General features: G+C 40.6%; 2 protein-coding genes across 2 annotated transcripts; one reads left to right on the top strand and one right to left on the bottom strand.

Moving 5' to 3' along the window:
- Positions 1 to 1,440: 1,440 nt before the first annotated feature.
- LOC127776842 (NADP-dependent alkenal double bond reductase P2-like) lies at positions 1,441 to 5,034 on the top strand. Its single transcript, XM_052303404.1, has 5 exons — positions 1,441 to 1,710; positions 1,796 to 1,982; positions 2,100 to 2,266; positions 3,914 to 3,996; positions 4,417 to 5,034. Exons 1-5 carry the CDS (start codon positions 1,492 to 1,494, stop codon positions 4,787 to 4,789), a joined length of 1,029 nt encoding a protein of 342 aa, XP_052159364.1. The 5' UTR covers positions 1,441 to 1,491; the 3' UTR covers positions 4,790 to 5,034.
- A 372-nt stretch (positions 5,035 to 5,406) lies between these two features.
- LOC127776841 (beta-glucuronosyltransferase GlcAT14A-like) lies at positions 5,407 to 9,285 on the bottom strand. Its single transcript, XM_052303403.1, has 4 exons — positions 8,421 to 9,285; positions 7,732 to 7,807; positions 7,539 to 7,654; positions 5,407 to 6,375 (listed from the first exon to the last, which is right to left on the bottom strand). The coding sequence occupies exons 1-4, from the start codon at positions 9,037 to 9,039 to the stop codon at positions 5,861 to 5,863; spliced, it is 1,326 nt and encodes a 441-aa protein (XP_052159363.1). The 5' UTR covers positions 9,040 to 9,285; the 3' UTR covers positions 5,407 to 5,860.
- Between the last annotated feature and the right edge of the window lie 9,661 nt (positions 9,286 to 18,946).

Genomic DNA, 18,946 nt, shown 5'->3' with positions numbered 1-18,946 from the left:
CCTAATATATAACTTGTATATGTAGCGGTTGCCAACGTTGTGATCGGAGGCGGTATATAATAATAATCATAGTTTGAGAACTTTCTAAAATCTCCAAAACTTTAGAATTTGTCAGCCCCGGGCATGAAAATATTTCACTTGAAAATGCCTTTTAGAAAAATGTAAAATTGTATTCAAAGTTCAAACAACTTTAGACCAGAAATTTCGCAATTTCGGATTTATTGGTGACCGATATTTTTTTAGCTTTCCAAAATTGTTAACCCTGCATATAGTCTATTATACCACTTTTGGTTTCAGTTTGTTTGTTTTTTTCCTCCATTTGCATTAGTTATCCCATTGGCTACAAGCTAGGCCTGCACGCTTACCGCCAAAAATATCCCCTCGCACCAATCGTCTCCTCCTGCATATGATGACGAGACGCCACCGGAAAGCATCTCCGCCTAGGCATCTCTGATCTCTCCAGGGAGGGGATTTTAATCTCTCAAGAGCTCGTCCCCTCGTTGTTCACATATCACTTAAATAATTACAAAAATACTTTAAAAGTGTAAGAAGATGTGATATATTGCTTTTACATGTCGCGACGAGAGCCCTACCTAGGCTCTGTGCACTGCTGGTTGTTCCCATCCGGAAACAGTGCGCGCGGAAAACGGAGCAGTCCATTAGCGAGTGATTAATTAAGTATTAGCTATTTTTTTTAAAAAAATGGATCAATATGGTTTTTTAAGGGCAACAGCAATGTTTATGACCGAGTTCGGTAGTAACGTGGACCCGCATGTCAGGCGGTAGTAGCAGGATATGAACGCCACATTGTATGTGTAAGATGGTTGGATATAACATGGGCCCCACTATAAAAACTCACCAATCCTCAGCTGCCGTGACTCCAACTGCGAGAAAACAATACGTTGATACTTATTGACATTGTACAAATAACATAACTTATTATTTGTTGCTCGGTAGTAGCCATATGACCTAGTAGTACTTCATCCGTTTCACAAGGTAAGACTTTCTAGTATTGCCCGCATTCATATATATGTTAATGAATCTAAGCATATATATTTATCTAGATTCATTAACTTCTAAATGAATATGAGTAATGCTAAAAAGTCTTACGGAGAGAGTAGCTATTTACTACTTCCACAATGTATCTTACCTAGTAGTAAGGATATTTTAATGCCTAATACCCACTTTTCATCAACATTGTGGATGCCCTAAGTAACTTTCGTATATAAACCTTTTGCAAAAAACACGCCGTTTAGCAGTTTGAAAAACATGTGTACGGAATACGATGGAGAGGGGTTGGAAACCTGGGTACCGAACAGACCCCTAGTCGTTCTCTTCTGCCGGCTCAATTTGTCGTCGTCGTCGTCTTCCTCCTCGATCCATATATTTCTCTCCCCATTCTTCGATTCCTCGGCGACCACCTGTGCGCATTGCGTTAGCTTTTGTGTCGTGTTGCTTGCTAGCTATAGCTTGCTGCTGCGCCGGCGAGTGATGGAGGTGGAGAGCCGGTACGTCGCCGTGAGGCACCACGTGGAGGGGCTCCCGTCGGAGGACGACTTCGAGGTGAAGGCGGCGAGGGTGAGGTGGTGGCCGGAGTCCGGCGAGGTGCTGGTCCGGAACCTCTACCTGTCCGTGGACCCTTACCAGCTCAACCGCATGAAGCGCCGCAGCGCGTCGCACCTCGCCGTCGACGGCATCGTCCCCGGCGAGGTTATATGCTGTTCACCTTCTCTATCGCAGGCTAGCCTTCACACACTTCGTCGTCGAGCTCATTTTTTCTCGTGTGTTCGTGAAGAGGATCGACGCGTACGGCGCCGGCGAGGTGGTGGCGTCGGCGTGCGAGGAGTACAAGGAGGGCGACGTGGTCACCGGCGTGCTGGGGTGGGAGGACTACACCCTGTTCCGGCCGTCCCCCGGCGTGCTCATGTCCAAGCTCGCCGCCTCCGACGACCTCCCCTTGTCACACCACCTCAGCGCACTAGGTGAGCGCCGCCGCCGCCGACGCCGCGCGCCGCGACACGCATGCATGCAATTCTTGTTAATTTGTCTGAGTGTTTCGGTGGCGCCGGGCGGTGATCGATGGATCGAGCATGTGGCAGGGACGAGCGGGATGACGGCGTACGCGGGGCTGTACGAGGTGGGCAGGCCGGAGGCGGGGGAGAAGGTGTTCGTGTCGGCGGCGTCGGGCTCCGTCGGCAGCCTCGTCGGCCAGTTCGCCAAGCTCGCCGGCTGCTACGTCGTCGGCTGCGCCGGCACCAACGCCAAGGTAAGCCAAAACACGCAAGCTCATTGCACAAAGTAAAAGTGATTCTGCTTTCGTACGTACTCCGACACTGGTAGCGACTAGCAACAGTTTCGTACTAGTACAACGTACTACCTCCGTCCTTTGTCATTTTGTTTACACTGTTTGAACAGTCATTTTATTAAAAAACAATTATATAAATATAAAAAATGACAAATTATGCTTAAAATACTTTAGATAATAAAGTAAGTCACAAATAAAAATAATAATTCTAATTTTTTTTAATAAGACGAATGGTTAAACAACAATACAAGTAAATGTTAAAATCCTTTATATTAGGGAACGGAGGGAGTATGTGTTTAGGGTGTGTTTAGTTCGCGAAAAGAAAATTTTTGAGTGTCACATCGGATGTTGGACCGAATGTCAGAAAGGGTTCTCAGACACGAATAAAAAAACTAATTTCATAACTCGCCTGGAAACCACGAGACGAATCTTTTCAGCCTAATTAAGCCGTCATTAGCACATGTGGGTTACTATAGCACCTATGGTTAATAATGGACTAATTGGACTCAAAAGATTCGTCTCGGGATTTCCATGCAAACTGTGCAATTAGTTTTTATTTTTATCTATATTTAATACTCCATGCATGTACCCAAAGATTCTATGTGACGTTTTGGAAAAAAAAAAAGGGAACTAAACCCGGCCTTAGATCCAAGGGTGAAAATTTTTGCCGTGTCACATTAGATATACAGACACACATTTGAAGTACTCCCTCCGTCCCATAATATAAGGGATTTTGAGTTTTTGCTTGCACTGTTTGACCACTCGTCTTATTAAAAAAAATTTGTGCAAATATAAAAAAATAAAAAGTTGTGCTTAAAGTACTTTGGATAATAAAGTAAGTAACAAAAAAATAAATAATAATTCCAAATTTTGTTAATTAGACGAGTGGTTAAACAGTGCAAACAAAAAACTCAAAATTCCTTATATTATAGGACGGATGGAGTATTAAACATAGTCTAATAATAAAACAAATTACAGATTCTACCTGTAAACTGCGAGACGAATTTATTAAGACCTTAGTTCCTAAACAAAAACTTTTCACCATGTCACATCGAATGTTCGGACACATGCATAGAGTATAAATTATAGAAAAAAAATTGATTACACAGATTGCGTGTAAATTGCAAGACGAATCTTTTAAGCCTAATTGTGCCATGATTTAACAATGTGGTGCTAAGTAAACATTTGCTAATGACGGATTAATTAGGCTTAATAAATTCGTCTCGTAGTTTACAGGCGGAATCTGTAATTTGTTTTGTTATTAGACTACGTTTAATACTTCAAATGTGTGTCCGTATATCCGATGTTACACGCAAAAACTTTTCTCCCCTCGAACTAAACAAGGCCTAAGTATTTGGGAACAAAATTTCTGAATTTGTAATATCCTTTTCCGGGCGATATTATGTGGACCCAGAAATTTGGAAAAGTAATTCGATTTAGTGAAATTGGTTGATATTCAGTCAATATAGGTTCAAATTTCTAGTTTTTCTTTTGTTAGTCGAAGTCAAGAGTACTGAGGTGTTCCTGCTACTTGCAATCTTAACCCGCGACAGATTCTCTGAGAATCAGCACTACCCTGATCATGAGATTTATAAATCAAATTCACAGGTTGACCTGCTGAAAAATAAGCTTGGATTCGATGACGCTTTCAACTATAAGGATGAGCCTGACATGAAATCAGCACTGAAGAGGTCATTATTCTGATCTTACCACCGTATGATCTTAAAAAATTCTTCCTCCATTTTAAATTACTTGTCGGTTTATGTTTATAGTAAGTTAACTGTATCTATTTTTATCATTAATTTTTAGTCATCCATATAGTTTAACAACATGAGAATTACTAATCCGTCCAAAAAAGACAAACCCTAGCTATGAATCTAGACACATGTATCCAAGTTCGTAGCTAGGAATTTGTTTTTTTGAATGAAGAGGTATATATTATGAAAGTATTTATCATGATGAATTCAGAAATATAGATATCATGATATCAAACAATATTAGTTTATATAAATTAATGGTCAAATATTAGAATATTGTAAATTTAAAATGACGAGTAATTTAAAACGGTGAGTAGTAAAATGACAAATCCTGCCGGGTAACGTTCTTGACAGATACTTTCCCGACGGTATTGACATCTACTTTGACAATGTCGGTGGCGAGACACTAGAGGCGGCGCTGGCGAACATGAACACCTACGGCCGCGTCGCCCTTTGCGGCGTCATCTCCGAGTACACCGACGCCGGCCACCGCGCCGTGCCGGACCTGCTGGAGGTGATCTACAAGCGCATCACCATCAGAGGCTTCTTCGCCTGGGATTTCCTGACAAGGTTCGCCGAGTTCACCGGCGTCATCAGTGACTGGATCCGTCAGGGAAAGGTCCAGGTGATCGAGGACATCTCCGACGGCCTGGAGAGCGTGCCGTCGGCTTTCGCGGCGCTGTTCAGCGGCGACAACATCGGCAAGAAGATGGTTAAGCTGGCATAGGAGTACACAGCCATGGCCGGAGAGAAGCTATTGGGCATGTCAGTGATTCAGAGTCAAATAAAATTTAGGTGAGACTTCAGAAATTTACCGACAGTGAAACAAAGTTGTTTTCTTCAACTATTGAGCATGTCAGTGACTCGGAGTCGAATAAATTTAGGTGATTTCAGGAATTACTGACAGTGAAACAAAGTTGTTTTCTGAGGTAGCATAGCCGCCTCTGTGACTGGATTGAACTCACTGGTCACAACACTCTGCAACACTGTTAACTAGTAGTACCAATCAGGTATCTGAGTGTCGGACCAAATCAGAAAAAAGAACACATGGAGAAAAAGGCAGGCAGCAGGCCTTGATTATCACTCTGCATTCTACAATCCACCTTTCCAGCAGTTTGATACTAGTCAAGTACACAAGTCAAGTCTAAGAAATGAAACCCATTTTGGCGTTTTGAACTTCAAAAAAAAAAAAACAATGAAAGCACCAGGCTCTCTGAACATCCCAACTGCATCTACTCATTTAAACAAAAATTGCACATAAAACAAAATATATATAGTATGCATACCCACCAGAGGGGCAAGAAAAGGGAGCAAGTAATTCGCTATGCTCAGCAATGGGAAAAGGGAGAAGAAATCAAAGAATACATGTATGTAATCAAAATGTGCCAGTTTGCCCAGAAGAATCCAAGTTAATACAACGAAATCTCAAGCGCTGCTGGTTGGCAAATTGATCTGGTCAGTGCTGTGATTTTCTGAACGAATAATGGACCATCTTGGACAACCCGCAGCGCAGAGAGATCAAGAAGAGATTATTAATGGTTGGGGGCTGATATAATCCTCTAACATAACCTAATGAGCTATTAGTGCTGTATAATCTCCGTGTGCTACGGCCGTGGTCTCCTGTACGGTGATTCAACTCAAGTGGTTTGTGTAAAAAGATCACCTATCTGACCATTCCATCCATGTGGAATTGATGCTATGTGCTGCTGCTTCTTCAGCTAGTAGATGACTAGCTAATGGCGCAACATCCTCGAATTTTGATAGTGTAACCTACCCCAGAATCATATTACTGCAAGTTTCACAAGCAATGCTTGTCATCAAAGCCTTCCTGGGTGAGCAAGCCTGTGACAAGTTTCTTTAGCCTGTCTGCACCAGGCCCTGGGCGGAGATCTTGTACACGCTCAACAGTGAACGATCCTTTCACTGTTGTCGTGTTCAACAGATCCATCCACCCACCTGCCACGAACCCGTCAGGTTGGCGGCCCAATAATTCCTGGTCGATCTTGTCTAGTACAGGATCTTCTCTTCCAAACTTTCTTGCAAAGGGAGCATTGCTGTTAACCATACCGTCAAAGTCATTGAGGGTGAGGTAGTGAGGGTGTTGCTTTGGTGGGTTGTCCCAAGAAATGAAATGTAGATCATGATTCACAGTGGTGTTGCGGAACTCTGGGACATTGCAAATGACTGTGTGGAAGTAACCCTCTGGTGAAGAAAGAAAATTGGCATAATACATCAGGACCGTCCTGGGAAGATTGTCCCAACCCCATATGCAGTATTCAATAAATTGATGAGTAAGCATCATCCACGCCGAGCCTAGAACATGATACATATAAAGCATGTATTAGCATTCTGTGAGTGCAAAGTGGATGAAAATTTAACAAATATGAACTCCATGCAAGATAATGAAATTTGCAAAATAATGACCAAATTATACAGTCAACATAACTGTTATGCACAATTGATTGGCCATAGGTTCATAACCAGAAAGGGAAAGAAGTAGCATGGTCAGTAATACAATGTCCCGATACTAAAGATTGGCCATAGTTTTGTGGTCAGAACAGCTTGGTTCAAGGTTTCAGCAAGCAACTGGAAAACCATAGTTTTGTGGTCAGAAGTAACAGTTTGGTTCAAGGTAGCAAGCAACTGGATAACCATAGTTTGTGGTCAGAAGTAACAGTTTGGTTCAAGATTTCAACAAGCAACTGGACTTTGATTGTCCAACAAAAGAAAAAAGGTTAGGATCACATGATGTTTTCAGAAATACCTAGTAAGATTAGCAGCTGCTTTGTCACATACAACAAAACGTAACCAATATGAGATGGGCAAGCATATATTATAGTATAGGTAAACATTATCTTAGTCTATGACCTGTGAAATGAGGCTAGCGCACTACAGTTAAGAAATTGGAGTGATACTATATAAGACAAAAACATCGGTTTCACCAATGCAAGACAATCTGTCCAAAGTGATTTTCTTGGTTCTGGAAAGTAAATTTGGTGCTGAATGCTGATACAAAGCAGCAAGCAAGACGTCATTGTACTGGAGAACTGCAATGACGCTATTGAGCACCATCTCGACTGTTACTAACTACCTTGCTACGAGTACATGCTATCAATAGATGCCAAACCATAGTCCCACACCAATTGATATCTTCCAACTCGATTCTTTAGCACATGGTAAGTTGATAGAAGAGAGTTGACATCAGGACTCATGGTCGACCAAAATAAAAACAAGAAATAACACCAAGAGGTCAGCCGGAAAAAAAATATTTTTCCATGTCTCTAGCATGGTTACATGCAAGTAAAACTTGATTGCAGGATGAACAATTACTCACTAATAAACATAGCATGAGACAACGAATGCACGGAGTAATTAATTTGCAACTGAAATGGCAAACGCTCAAGGTGGTGCAGATAACCAAAAAAAACAAGAAGAGAAAGCTCATGCAGAAGCATCAGGTTAGAGGAAGCATTTACCAGTGAAGAGCTTGAATGCGGTTGGAACACTTCTTTTCTCTGTAATCCAGAAAACATCAGATTTCTGCAGGCTGTATAGCCCAGGGTCAATTATCACCGGCTTTGCCCTCTGATACCTACAGAGAAAATTTTAGCCACAAGCAGCTTGCATGAACAAAACAAACAATACTTTCAGCGAAATTCCAATGCTTACTCCTTCCATCCGATGTCACTGGTATGCTCAATAAAGTTAAGTTGCCTTGGCAAGTCAGATAGAACATACAACAGATCTGCAAAGCACACAAGAGAAGTAAGATTAACATCTATACATGTTAATTCTAACAAACATGTTTACTGAATTTACTCAAGCCTAATCCAAACAGGCCAAGACCAATGATCTCCACGAGTAAGACAAATCATGAAAAAGAAAGTAGTTGTAGATCGAAATAGAAATATAAAGCAAGATCAGAGCCCAGGGGAGCAGAGAAGTGGAAGCCTCCATATAAAGAAAGAACAGCCAAAGATTTTGCCTACCCCAGATACCACCTAGAAGGGGCAAAATCAATCGAATCTTACCAAATTCCTAGACCAGTTGGGTAAACATGTCATAAATTAACAAAAAAAATATCACTGCATACCCCAACTGGCAACTGCAAACGTATAAAAATCACCTCTTTCCCCTCCAACCCTTCCACCCAACTACCAGTCCCAATTTGAAATTTCCAATCCCAATCCCCAATATGCTCTCCAGTGAGCCAAACTTAGAATCGAATGAGCCCAATTCGATACGAAAGCGCAAAGATCGCGTTCATTTTTTTGGATCGGAGCTCGCGTATTTGCGCGATCCAATCGGGGGCGATTGGATTGAGGCGGGGTAGGAGATCGCATCTTGGGGGCGCTTACCGTCCTGCGTGACGAGGGGGTAGTCGGAGGCGGAGAGGTTGATGAACCAGTCCCACTCGCCGCCCTCGCGGAGGAGGATGGCGGCGGCGTGGAGCGTGTTGGCCACCATGGTCGGGCCCCGGTAGGTGACGAGGTTGGCGCGGGTGACCACCTTGACGTTGCGGAACCGCGAGTAGACCGGGTCGGCGCGCACCGCGGCGGCGAGCTCGGCGCGCTCGGTGGCGGGGGCCTCGAGGTCGAGGTGGACGACGTACATGTTCGACGGGTGGTAGAGCGCCCTGAGCGTGCGGCGCAGCGCGGCGCCGTCGCCGGCGGAGCCGGACACGAGGTAGGCGATCCTCGGCACGGCGCCGCGGCCGCGCCCGCCCGACGCCGCCGCGCCGCGCATCTGCTGCTGCTGGCGCAGCTTGGCCTCGACGAAGAGCGGCTCGGCGGATGCCGCGGAGGGGAGCGGGGAGAAGGAGAGGAGGAGCGCCCGCGACGAGGAGAAGAAGAGGGACGCCGCGATGAGGAGCGACGAGAGCAGCACGGACGCCAGCAGCGGCGCCGCCCACCTCCGATGGTACCCACCCCCCGCCACCCCCGCCGTCCCCGGCGACGGCGGCTTCGTCTCCAGCATCCTTCCTTCCTTCCTTCCACCGCCACCACCGGCGGCGTGGATCGCGGCGAGGCGAGGCGTGGATTGGGATCGGGTGCGGCCGCGCGAGGAGGAGGAGGCGGTGGTGGTGGGATTAAATGTGGCCGTTCGGTTGGTGATGGATGCGTGTGGGGGAGAAAGAGAGGAAGAGAAGGGAAAGGAAAAACGCCCAAGGAAATCTCTCTCGTGTGCGCTTTGGTGTTGGGTGCGGGGATGGATGACGATGAGTCGATGGTGGTGATGACCATGCGTCTCCGCCTGCTGCTGCCGGTCGCGTTGGGTTGGGGTTGGCCTGTGGCCAACTCAGGATTGGGACGGCAAATCTCCCTTCTTTTTTCCCTTTTTTTGGAGGACGCCAAATCTCTCTTCTTTCTGGTATTTTGGTCGTGGAGTATAGCGAGGGGTTTGGAATATTTGGAGTGGATTTGGTATTTTGGGTGTAATTTATTTTGACTCACGGGTATTTGGTTGCGATTGAAATTTTGAAAGGAGAATAGTATAAAACGATATCCTGTTTGGACAGAATGATACATCTAGCATATCTAATACATCCCGTCCGAACGCGATACCGTTATGTAGCATTTCCCTTTTGAAAAGTAATATAAATACCGTTGTGATTTGAAGGGTAGTGTTATCGAGGCTAATATTTGTATTTAGACTCATGTATTACTACTTTAAATAAAAAGAGTCATCCGTTTGTTTCTCTTTCATGTCTCATACGCCACCACCCCTCCCTTTAAGAAATAACAATGATTTATGCAATATCCACGCACCATACTCCTAATCTATTTCCAGTCACATGGGCCAATACTTCTAGTTAATCCTAGCCATATGGCCCGTGAAAAAAGAAAGTTGTTGCAGTAATGTCATCGAGACTCGCGTTCTCAAAATCTTTCACAGTAATATATTGTGTTTGATTTGTAGTCTTGTGTTCAATGACAAATATTTCTAAAATTCCATGGTGTCCCTAAATACTTCACTATGTCACTCCTGATGCTCCTGAATTTTGCTCGATCTTATATATGCCTCACCCCCCCCCCCTGTTACTTTACCATCAGTTCACATCCATCATTAATTTCTTAAAACATTTGCGTTATCCCTTACCTTTATCAAGATAAGATCCAAATTAAGAGTCAAATAACTGATCATGCTGCATTGATGCATGGTGCGGCTGAAACAAACCCACTAACTCCTATAGAAAATCATTCATACCACTTTCTCCTGATTGACTTCAAAAATAAAATATCCTGGTGCTATTGAGGTACACTTGTTCAGTAAGGATTAAATTAAAGCATGCGCAACCGCATAATCTTGCTATGCCCTAAACAAATCAGTGTTGGGGGAAGCTGAATACGGGTGTCGAACCAAAAAAAATACCCTTCATTAATTAATCAGAATTATACGAAAATTCGACATTCACAAATATATGTACATATTTCATAATACTATATGAACTTCTTTTGAGATTTAAATATATGCAACAATATAAATTGAATATTTTCATGTTATTTTTCAATGAGTAAATTTCACTTCGGACCACCTTTTGTTACCTATGTTTCACTTTGGACCACCCTTTAAGCAATATTTTCACTTTGGACTGGGTAAACTTACATTTGTTTCACTTTGGAGCACCCAACTCTCTTCTCAAGCATAAGAACGATCTCGATTACGCCGTCTCCTACTTGTCAATGAACTGCCACAGTTATATGTAAGACTATTTTTTCGACATATTACAAGTTGGATGTAGATGGATAAAAGAGTGAGGGTGGTCCAATGTGAAACAAAGGTAAAAATACCCGGACCAAAGTGAAAACATTAGTCCTAAGGTGGTCTAAAGCGAAACATCGGTAATAAAAGGTGGCCCAAACTAAAATTAACTCTTTTTCAATTAAGCAACCATAAAATAAAATATAGCTTCCAACATCACATTTGTACACTAAATAGTGTAGAAGTAAAACATAAAAAAATATGTAACAAAATATAAACAATGCTAAAGTCGAAAAAATCATCAAGTACAACATGCGGACAGACGATTATTAGGATGATTAAATGGAAAATTGCTAAAAGCGGAGTTTTTGACGTTCACAAATGATAAACGCAGAATGTATGAACGATTTTGCTGCTTGTAACTATATATATATATGACCGATTAAACGGCTGGTACGGTCATTTCGTATAACACTGGGGGAAATCGCTCCTCAATGAACAGTTCCAGCATCATTGTACGGACCACGGAGGACGGATCACTTGATAACGGAACAAATGCTATACTCCCTCCGGTTCTATAATAATTGACTTTTTGAACAAGATTAGGATCAAACTTTTATAACTTTAACCATTAATAACTTTAAAAATATTTAGTTTAAAGAAACTAGAACAGCGTATATAGATTTGTCTTTCAAAGCACTATAATAAAAATAAACATGCATTTATTCATTGTATATATTATAATAGAAAAATAAGGTCAAAGATATATTTTGTAGTCCATGTCATTGTCCAAAATGTCAATTAAAATAAAACTGGAGGGAGTACATTTTAAGGGCATCTTTTTTTTACACACAGTACAAACGCATGTGCTCGTAACGCCCGTATATTTATCCTACACATGCACACCCTATCCCTATGAGCACATATGGAATTTTATAGGATTCAAATCCTATATTATTTGTTTTTCATATGGTCCTTTGAATTAAAGTATTGAAAACTATTTAATCCTATGAAATTCCTAACGAACGCCTAAATCCATATAAGTTTTGAAGGATTTTTTTAATAGAAGTTTTGAAGGATTTTTAACATAAGGTTCAACCTCATGGAAAGTTTCTAATGAGTCTATCTCTTTTATCTAATTCCTACGTTTTTCTGTGGTTCAATTAAGGGTCCTTTTGAATCAAATGATTTATGTAGTAATTTTATAGGATTCAAATCCTATAGGAAATTTTTCTATTTGATCCTTTGTTTCAAAGGGTTGAAGCTTTCCAAATCATATGAAATTCCTATGAAATAACACATTATATGTGGATTTTGGAGGAAAGTTAGCAAGAGTTCCATCCTTTTGGAAAATTTCCTTTGAGTCTATCTCTCTTATCTGATTACAGCGTTTTTCCTGCGGTCCAATCAAACGATCATTACTGTGTTTTGCAATCCTCTATTTTACACTTCAAATTTCTGTCAGAATCCTGTGTTTTTCCTATTCCTCTATTTTTTTTCAATCATGCGATTCAAATAGGCCCTTATTCTTTTCTCAGTTTAGTGCAACTCTTCACTTTGTCTCATTCAACCTCATGTAGTTTTTAACAATCCAAACAAAGCATATATGTCTAGCCTATCACAACTCGAAGGTATTGTTATAGAAAATCTATACATGAATTTTTTTAATAAATAAAAACGTGTAGAAACTTTTAATATATGAATGTTCTACATAAAAAAATTTTATGGTGAGTTGGAACCGAATCAAAATCCAATATATAAAACTTCAGTGTACAACCTTAGACTCTGTTTGGATAATGGGTTAAGAGGGATGGGATTGTGATAGAGATATAAGTGGAGGGTTGAGATGAAATGAGATATGAAGAGTTAACGGCTAGGATTAAAAGTTATCCTTTTAGAAAGTGGGATAAGATTTCCCCGTCCCATTATCTAAATATAGTCTTAGGATACCCAAAAAAGAACAATGCATACAAATGACCATTTAATACCGTAGAAAAACAAAAGTCACATGTGTCAAAGTTTATTTTTAGAATTGGATTTATTTTGGGATAGAGAGAGTACCAAATATATTGACATTCTTTAATAATATTAAAAAATATAATGATCATTTGAGAATGGTGCGAGTACTAATTAATTACCAGTTGGGATATCTGTTCGTTTAGTAGTTTAGGTGCACGATTAATCCAGATCTATTGTCTGCCTAACCAACCACACATCTCTCAGCTAATACTGCATCAACTTCACCTGGCTTATCAACGGCAGAATCGTCCGTATTAGTATTCCGTGTAGAATGGTCATGTTGATGAGTACTCCATCCCTTCTAACTAAATTGATCTAAATATAGTTGTTTTAAAGTTATTTCTAATGATCTATATATTTATATTTATTTATTAAGTCTATTCGTTATTTATGCATTGGAGTAAATGGACATTGGTACATGCATCCATGCACATAAGTATTTATAACTCACATGTAATATCTTGATTTGCTATTGGCTAGGAAATAGTGGAAATGGTGCATGCATCGAGTTTGTTGCTAGAGTAAATATAGTATGAGAGAGTTATTAGATTTTCTTGGGTTTTGTGTATCTATAAAATATGTAGATCAATTTAGAATGGAGGAAGTATTTTGGTGTTTATTCCGTACCTATCAACAGCAATTGGACAATTAATCCTTAAAAAAACAGCAACTTGACATTTTCTTATCTGCTTCCTTTCACGAGAGTTCGGAAAATGTGTGGGCCCAGTTGCACGAATAGATGACAAATGGACGGTAGATCTTGGTTGTTGTCTCTAGTTTAATCATGCTTAGAAGTTCGAGCCGTCAAATGCAGAATTCTTGGATCATCTGAGAGTGATTGGCATGTGCTACTTCGTGCTGCTCCACTCGTTTGTTTTGAGATTCTACCACGAGGTAAGACCGTAGGAAAATTCCGTAATGTGTTGTTTTGTACTCCTCTTTTTGTCCATAGATTCATGGCACTATTCAAAAGCATGTGGTGTGAATAGTTTTCACTGAATCCTGTCAACAGCACATGCATTAAAATACAACTTGTTTTTTTCATGTCGTTATTTGCAAATTATACTAATCAAAACAAACGGATAAACTTTTAGATTGAACCATATTTGAACGAGATGATAAGGTGGGATATTCATTCTCATATGTATTAGTGATGCAGAATCACCTTTATACGAAATGCATAAAACAAACACAAAATACTTGAAATTCTTTTCAATAAAAGGTTATCAAAACTTATAAGTGTCATACGATTTTTGGCTGCGTTCGTTCGGGCATGTTCCCAACCCATTTCCATCGTTTTCCGCGCGCACGCTTTTCAAACTACTAAACAGTGCGTTTTTTTACAAAAAGTTGCTATACAAAAGTTGCTTAAAAAATCAAATTAATCCTTTTTTAAAAAAAATAGCTAATGTTTAATTAATCACGTGTTAATTGACTACTCCGTTTTTCATGTGGAGGAGATGGGTTCCCAACCCCAACTACCGAACACTCCTGGGACCTCAGATATAATTCAATATCATAACTTTAACAACTTCACTAAGATGAGACATTATCAAACCGATAATAATACTAATTCTCTTGAACTATGATTCAAACATGGCACGACCGAATTTGTCACGAAATAGACGATTATTGCTCTCCAACACGTCGATCCTCAAACATGGCGTTTATCCCCCTGTTTGCATTTTCGATTTTGATTAAAATTTTGGTGATTTCAATTGTACTAAAATTTACGATTTTTTTTGTGATTTTAGGTATTTTTGGACCGTTCTGTTTTTGAAATTTTAACTGAATTTAAATAAACTTTGATCAAATTTAATAAACATTCGAGAAAATCCAAAAATTCCAATCCCACAGAACAGAACAGAATGTCACGTTTGATTCGATGAAATTGCCGGGTTCCAAACCGCTCCGGGGTAGGACAGAAGAACACACGAGAGGCAACTGGGAGCGTCGTCCACAGCAGAGCAGAGACCACCCTGACGCCCGAGCCCGAGGACCATCGCTTCCGCTGGCCGAAAGCTGAGAGCAAGGTTAACAGTACAGCCAACTAATATGTCCAAATTATATATAACTAATATAATAGTCAATTTATACAATACTAGTTAGTATATTATTAATACATGATCCTATCTGTGATATACATATTATGTTTTTGAAGTTCGTGCTGTAGCTAGCTACAGATCTGTAGCCTGCTACTATTCACTTTTGCTTTATCTTTTTAAAATAAGTTTGGAGCTGACTTAACAGCTCTGACGATGCGCTGCCGCGCGACGTGTGCTGTTGTACGGATCTCGGGGGGCGAGACGAGACGCCACGGCCGCGGCCTCAGGCATGGACAGAAATTCTCCGTATTTCTTCTCCTTTTCCTTTGTGATTAGATCTGTCTCCTCTTCTAGGTCCTTCTTTCTCGTTGGGTTTTGGTTGTTCTTCTAGCATCAGGTTCTGCTGGTGGTACCACGCGTCCTTGCAACAACTTTCGCGCACGGTCAACCGACTGCAGGATGAGTCGCCGGGCGAGCTGCCTGATTTTTTTCTTCACATTTTGATCTTTTTAAAATTTATTCTACAAATAGACCTTAAAAAATACTTATCACAAGACTAGATTAGTTTTCTTGACGCTAAAATCATTGGCACCATCGTTCAATATCTCACCATCGAGACATCGACACACTATCCCCGTACGTAGTAGCTAAGTTACACATGTGAAGGGGTCAGTATCAAAAGAGATTGACATTGAGAACTTATTTGTAAAAAAATAAAAAGGTTACAATGTAAATATTTTATTACAAATAGGACTTTAGTGTATTTTTTGGTGAGGATCTATTTGTAATAAAAATATTTACATTTTAATCATTTTTGAACTTTTTTATATAGATCTTTGTCTTCAGACTCTTTGACACTGACCACTACATATCACGACGGCTAGGGTGGTGAGGGTATTGGCGGCAACGTTGTTAGCGCCGAAACATTGGACCTTAGCGTCAAGGTCACTATTACCGAGAAAAGGGTTCATTTCTATAATAAGATTTTTAAAATCTATTTGTAAAATAAGTTTTCAAAAGTGCGAAAACATAAAATCCAGGTGACTTGCTCCTTGAGCTTTGCTGGCTAAAGAAATTGCTGAGCACACGTATAGTCTTGTCTCCACGTTCGCAAAATTAAAATTTAATTTATAATTCATAATTAATTGTTTTTTTTCTATTTTCCAGCCTTACCCTATAATCTTTTTCGTTGCATGGAGTCCATATTGTACTCAACTATCGCGTTTGTAAAAGAAAGATTCAAATTAACGTTTGAAACCATTTATTGACCGCCAGGCGGGTTCACAGAACTGATCAGCATTTTAAAAACTGTTGATTGTTAATTTATCAAAACCGGTCGGTTTTAGCTAGTTTCAATACGATGTTATCTGAAAGTCATCGGTTTTCGGCAACTCAGTGAGTATGTTTTTTCAAAAAAAAAAAAAAGTAAACCCTGCTGCCAGGTCGTCACACTTCAATAATAAAAATGTTATTAAAAAATCAGGACCCACTTGCTATACCTCCCCTTCTTATAAGATTACTCTAAACCCTAAACCCTAAACCCTAAACAGTTTTGGTAGAAAAACCAGTGAGGTGGTGCCTATAGTTTGCTGTTTGCTTTTGACGTGCCAATAGTTTGATGTTTGCTTTGGACGTAACGAAACGCGTCCGTAGGTGCAACTTCGGAGTTCCCCGAGCACCATAACCGTATCACTGATCTTTAGTAAATTGCTGGATCACTGTCCGGACAGTCGGCGTGTGGTGTAAGCAAAAGTGCGATTTGGTCACTGATTGCCTCTCGCCCCTTGCTCCTGCCGATCGTGGATCGCCGATGCAGACCACGCGTGTGCCGCTTACAATAATGGAGTGGGGTGGGGCAAAGCTTTTTTCTTTTTCTGAAAAGAGACAAAAAAAATATTTTTTAGAAAAAAAAATAGCAAAGCAATTTACTACTGCGGATTTATGATACACGTCCTCTATTATAAAAACACTATCATTATAAACATGATGTGTGAAATGATAAAAAAATAAAATCCATATATTAGTGGTTGTAGTGGTAGTACCATTACGACAGAGGATCTTCATCCGGTTTTAGCTAATGATGATTCAGCAGCAATTGTTGTGGTGTCAATCCTTGCCGGTGAACATGTGTAATGCACGACAACGCGGTGGTTCTGCAGCGCACAAAAGTTGCTTAACTGCCATTACTTCGTTCACTGCTGGAAAAATGATCTTGACTGGGTTGACTGTTTTCCACAATAATCCCAGTTTTAATAAGAACCAGAACTGAAGATTGCTTTTAGTCTCGGTTATAAAAATTTTGATCTTTAATCCCGATTAGTACTAAAGATCATTTTTTGTCCCGGTTTATGGCCTATCATAGACATGTCAGGAGGTCGAGGATCTTTAGTTCCGGTTGATAAAATCTTTAGTCTCGGTTGGGAGTAAAGATTATGTAGATCTTTAATCCTGGTTGATAATACCAACCGGACTAAAAATCTATCTTCTCGGTTGGACTCCAACCGGGAGTAAATATTTCTCTCCCATATTTGATCGGTTAAGTCCCATACAAGACTTCCTCCTCACCGAGATATTTAGATAAGATCGGATCATCCCCTCTCCTCTTACTCTTCAGATCTCCTTCCTCCTCCCCTCCCCTCTCCTCCTCCCCCTCCTCCCCTTCCTCCTTCTCCCCTCTCCTCCTCACATCGGGCTCCCGGCGTCGGCGGGCAGGCGGCGGGCGGCGGGGCCGCGCACGGGGCGGCAGGCGCTGGCCGTGGCGAACGGCAGCCACGGCGGTTCTCTCCGGCTTTTTTTTTTTTTGATAATTTGTGATTGAGAGATGTATAATTTCTTTCTTTTAGAATTTGTGATTCATTGTATGGATCTGAGATGTATAATCGATCTGTGATGTATTTAATTTGTGTGTAATTTTTTTAAGATTTGTGATGTATTTAATTTGTGTGTAAGTAACTTAGGATTTGTGATGTGATTGATTTGGAATGTTATTTTGATTTGGGGATTTGGGTATATGCATGGCACTCAACTTGGGGATTTGGTGTTCGATTTTGGTATATACATGGCATTCGATTTGGGAGAAAATAAAAAGAAAATGGAAAATGGACCAGCCGGGACTACGGACTGCCCCTACTCTCTCTTTAGTCCCGGTTGGTGTTACTCCCGGTTGGTAACACTAACCGGGACTAATCTTTAGTACCGGATTCGTAGTACAGGAGGTTACAAACCGAGACTACAGGGGGTTACAAACCGGGAGTTAAGACGGTTTCTCCAACAGTCCCGGTTGGTAACACTAACCGGGACTAATCTTTAGTACCGGATTCGTAGTACAGGGGGTTACAAACCGAGACTACATGGGTTTCAAACCGAGTGATTGCTTGATGCACAGGAGCGTAGATCAAAATCATATCTGGCAGTTGTTATGGCCTTTAACAAATGATTAACAGATAAAGTCAGTTAAAACTGCACTACCTCTATCCCAAATATAAAAAGTAAACATTTTATATTTAGAAGCGGAAGTGTAAGGTGGTGTTTGGATGCAATAACGGGACTAATTTTAGTCCCTATCACATCAGAAGTTAGAACACTAATTAGAAATATTAAACATAGACTAATGACAAAACCCATTCCATAACCTTGAACTAATTCGCGAGACAAATCTATTAAGCCTAATTAATTCATGATTAGCCTATATGATGCTACAGTAAACATGTGCTAATTATAGATTAATTAGGCTTAAAAATTCACGAATTAGCTCTCATTTATGCAATTAGCTTTATTATTAGTTTATGTTTAATACTCCTAACTAGCGCCTAAACATATACGGACTAAAATTAGTCCCTCCCATCCAAACTCTCCCTAACTCTCTTGGCATGAAATATTTAAAGTTTTCTCCATGGGTACAAATGGAAGGGAGTTGCAGAAGAGAAATATAAGAATAACCGGTGATAAGCCCACACATTGTTGTGGCTTCTTCATGTATAGAAAACATTACTGTACTTCTTATCTGAAAACCGACTTTAGGAAGGTTTAGGTCATTTTATGATAGATTTGAGCCTATCTATAGTAGAACTTTCAGGTAGACTTTTTATATTTTTGCTCCTTTTAAAACTTATTTTGCA

Source organism: Oryza glaberrima, chromosome 6 (genome assembly GCF_000147395.1).
Source record: "Oryza glaberrima chromosome 6, OglaRS2, whole genome shotgun sequence".
In the NCBI taxonomy this organism is placed as follows: Eukaryota; Viridiplantae; Streptophyta; class Magnoliopsida; order Poales; family Poaceae; genus Oryza; species Oryza glaberrima.
The sequence above is the reverse complement of the archived record's forward strand: the minus strand, read 5'-3'. Positions and strand labels throughout refer to the sequence as shown.

Bases quoted from the DNA above. Each gene is read 5' to 3' on its own strand.
- LOC127776842 (XM_052303404.1), top strand. From the start codon at position 1,492: ATGGAGGTGGAGAGCCGGTACGTCGCCGTGAGGCACCACGTGGAGGGG. The intron at 1,711-1,795 runs GTTATATGCTGT...GTGTTCGTGAAG, and splicing joins ACGGCATCGTCCCCGGCGAG to AGGATCGACGCGTACGGCGC. The intron at 1,983-2,099 runs GTGAGCGCCGCC...AGCATGTGGCAG, and splicing joins ACACCACCTCAGCGCACTAG to GGACGAGCGGGATGACGGCG.
- LOC127776841 (XM_052303403.1), bottom strand. From the start codon at position 9,039: ATGCTGGAGACGAAGCCGCCGTCGCCGGGGACGGCGGGGGTGGCGGGG. The intron at 7,808-8,420 runs GTAAGCGCCCCC...TGTGCTTTGCAG, and splicing joins CCCCCTCGTCACGCAGGACG to ATCTGTTGTATGTTCTATCT. The intron at 6,376-7,538 runs GTAAATGCTTCC...ATCATGTTCTAG, and splicing joins CGCATTCAAGCTCTTCACTG to GCTCGGCGTGGATGATGCTT.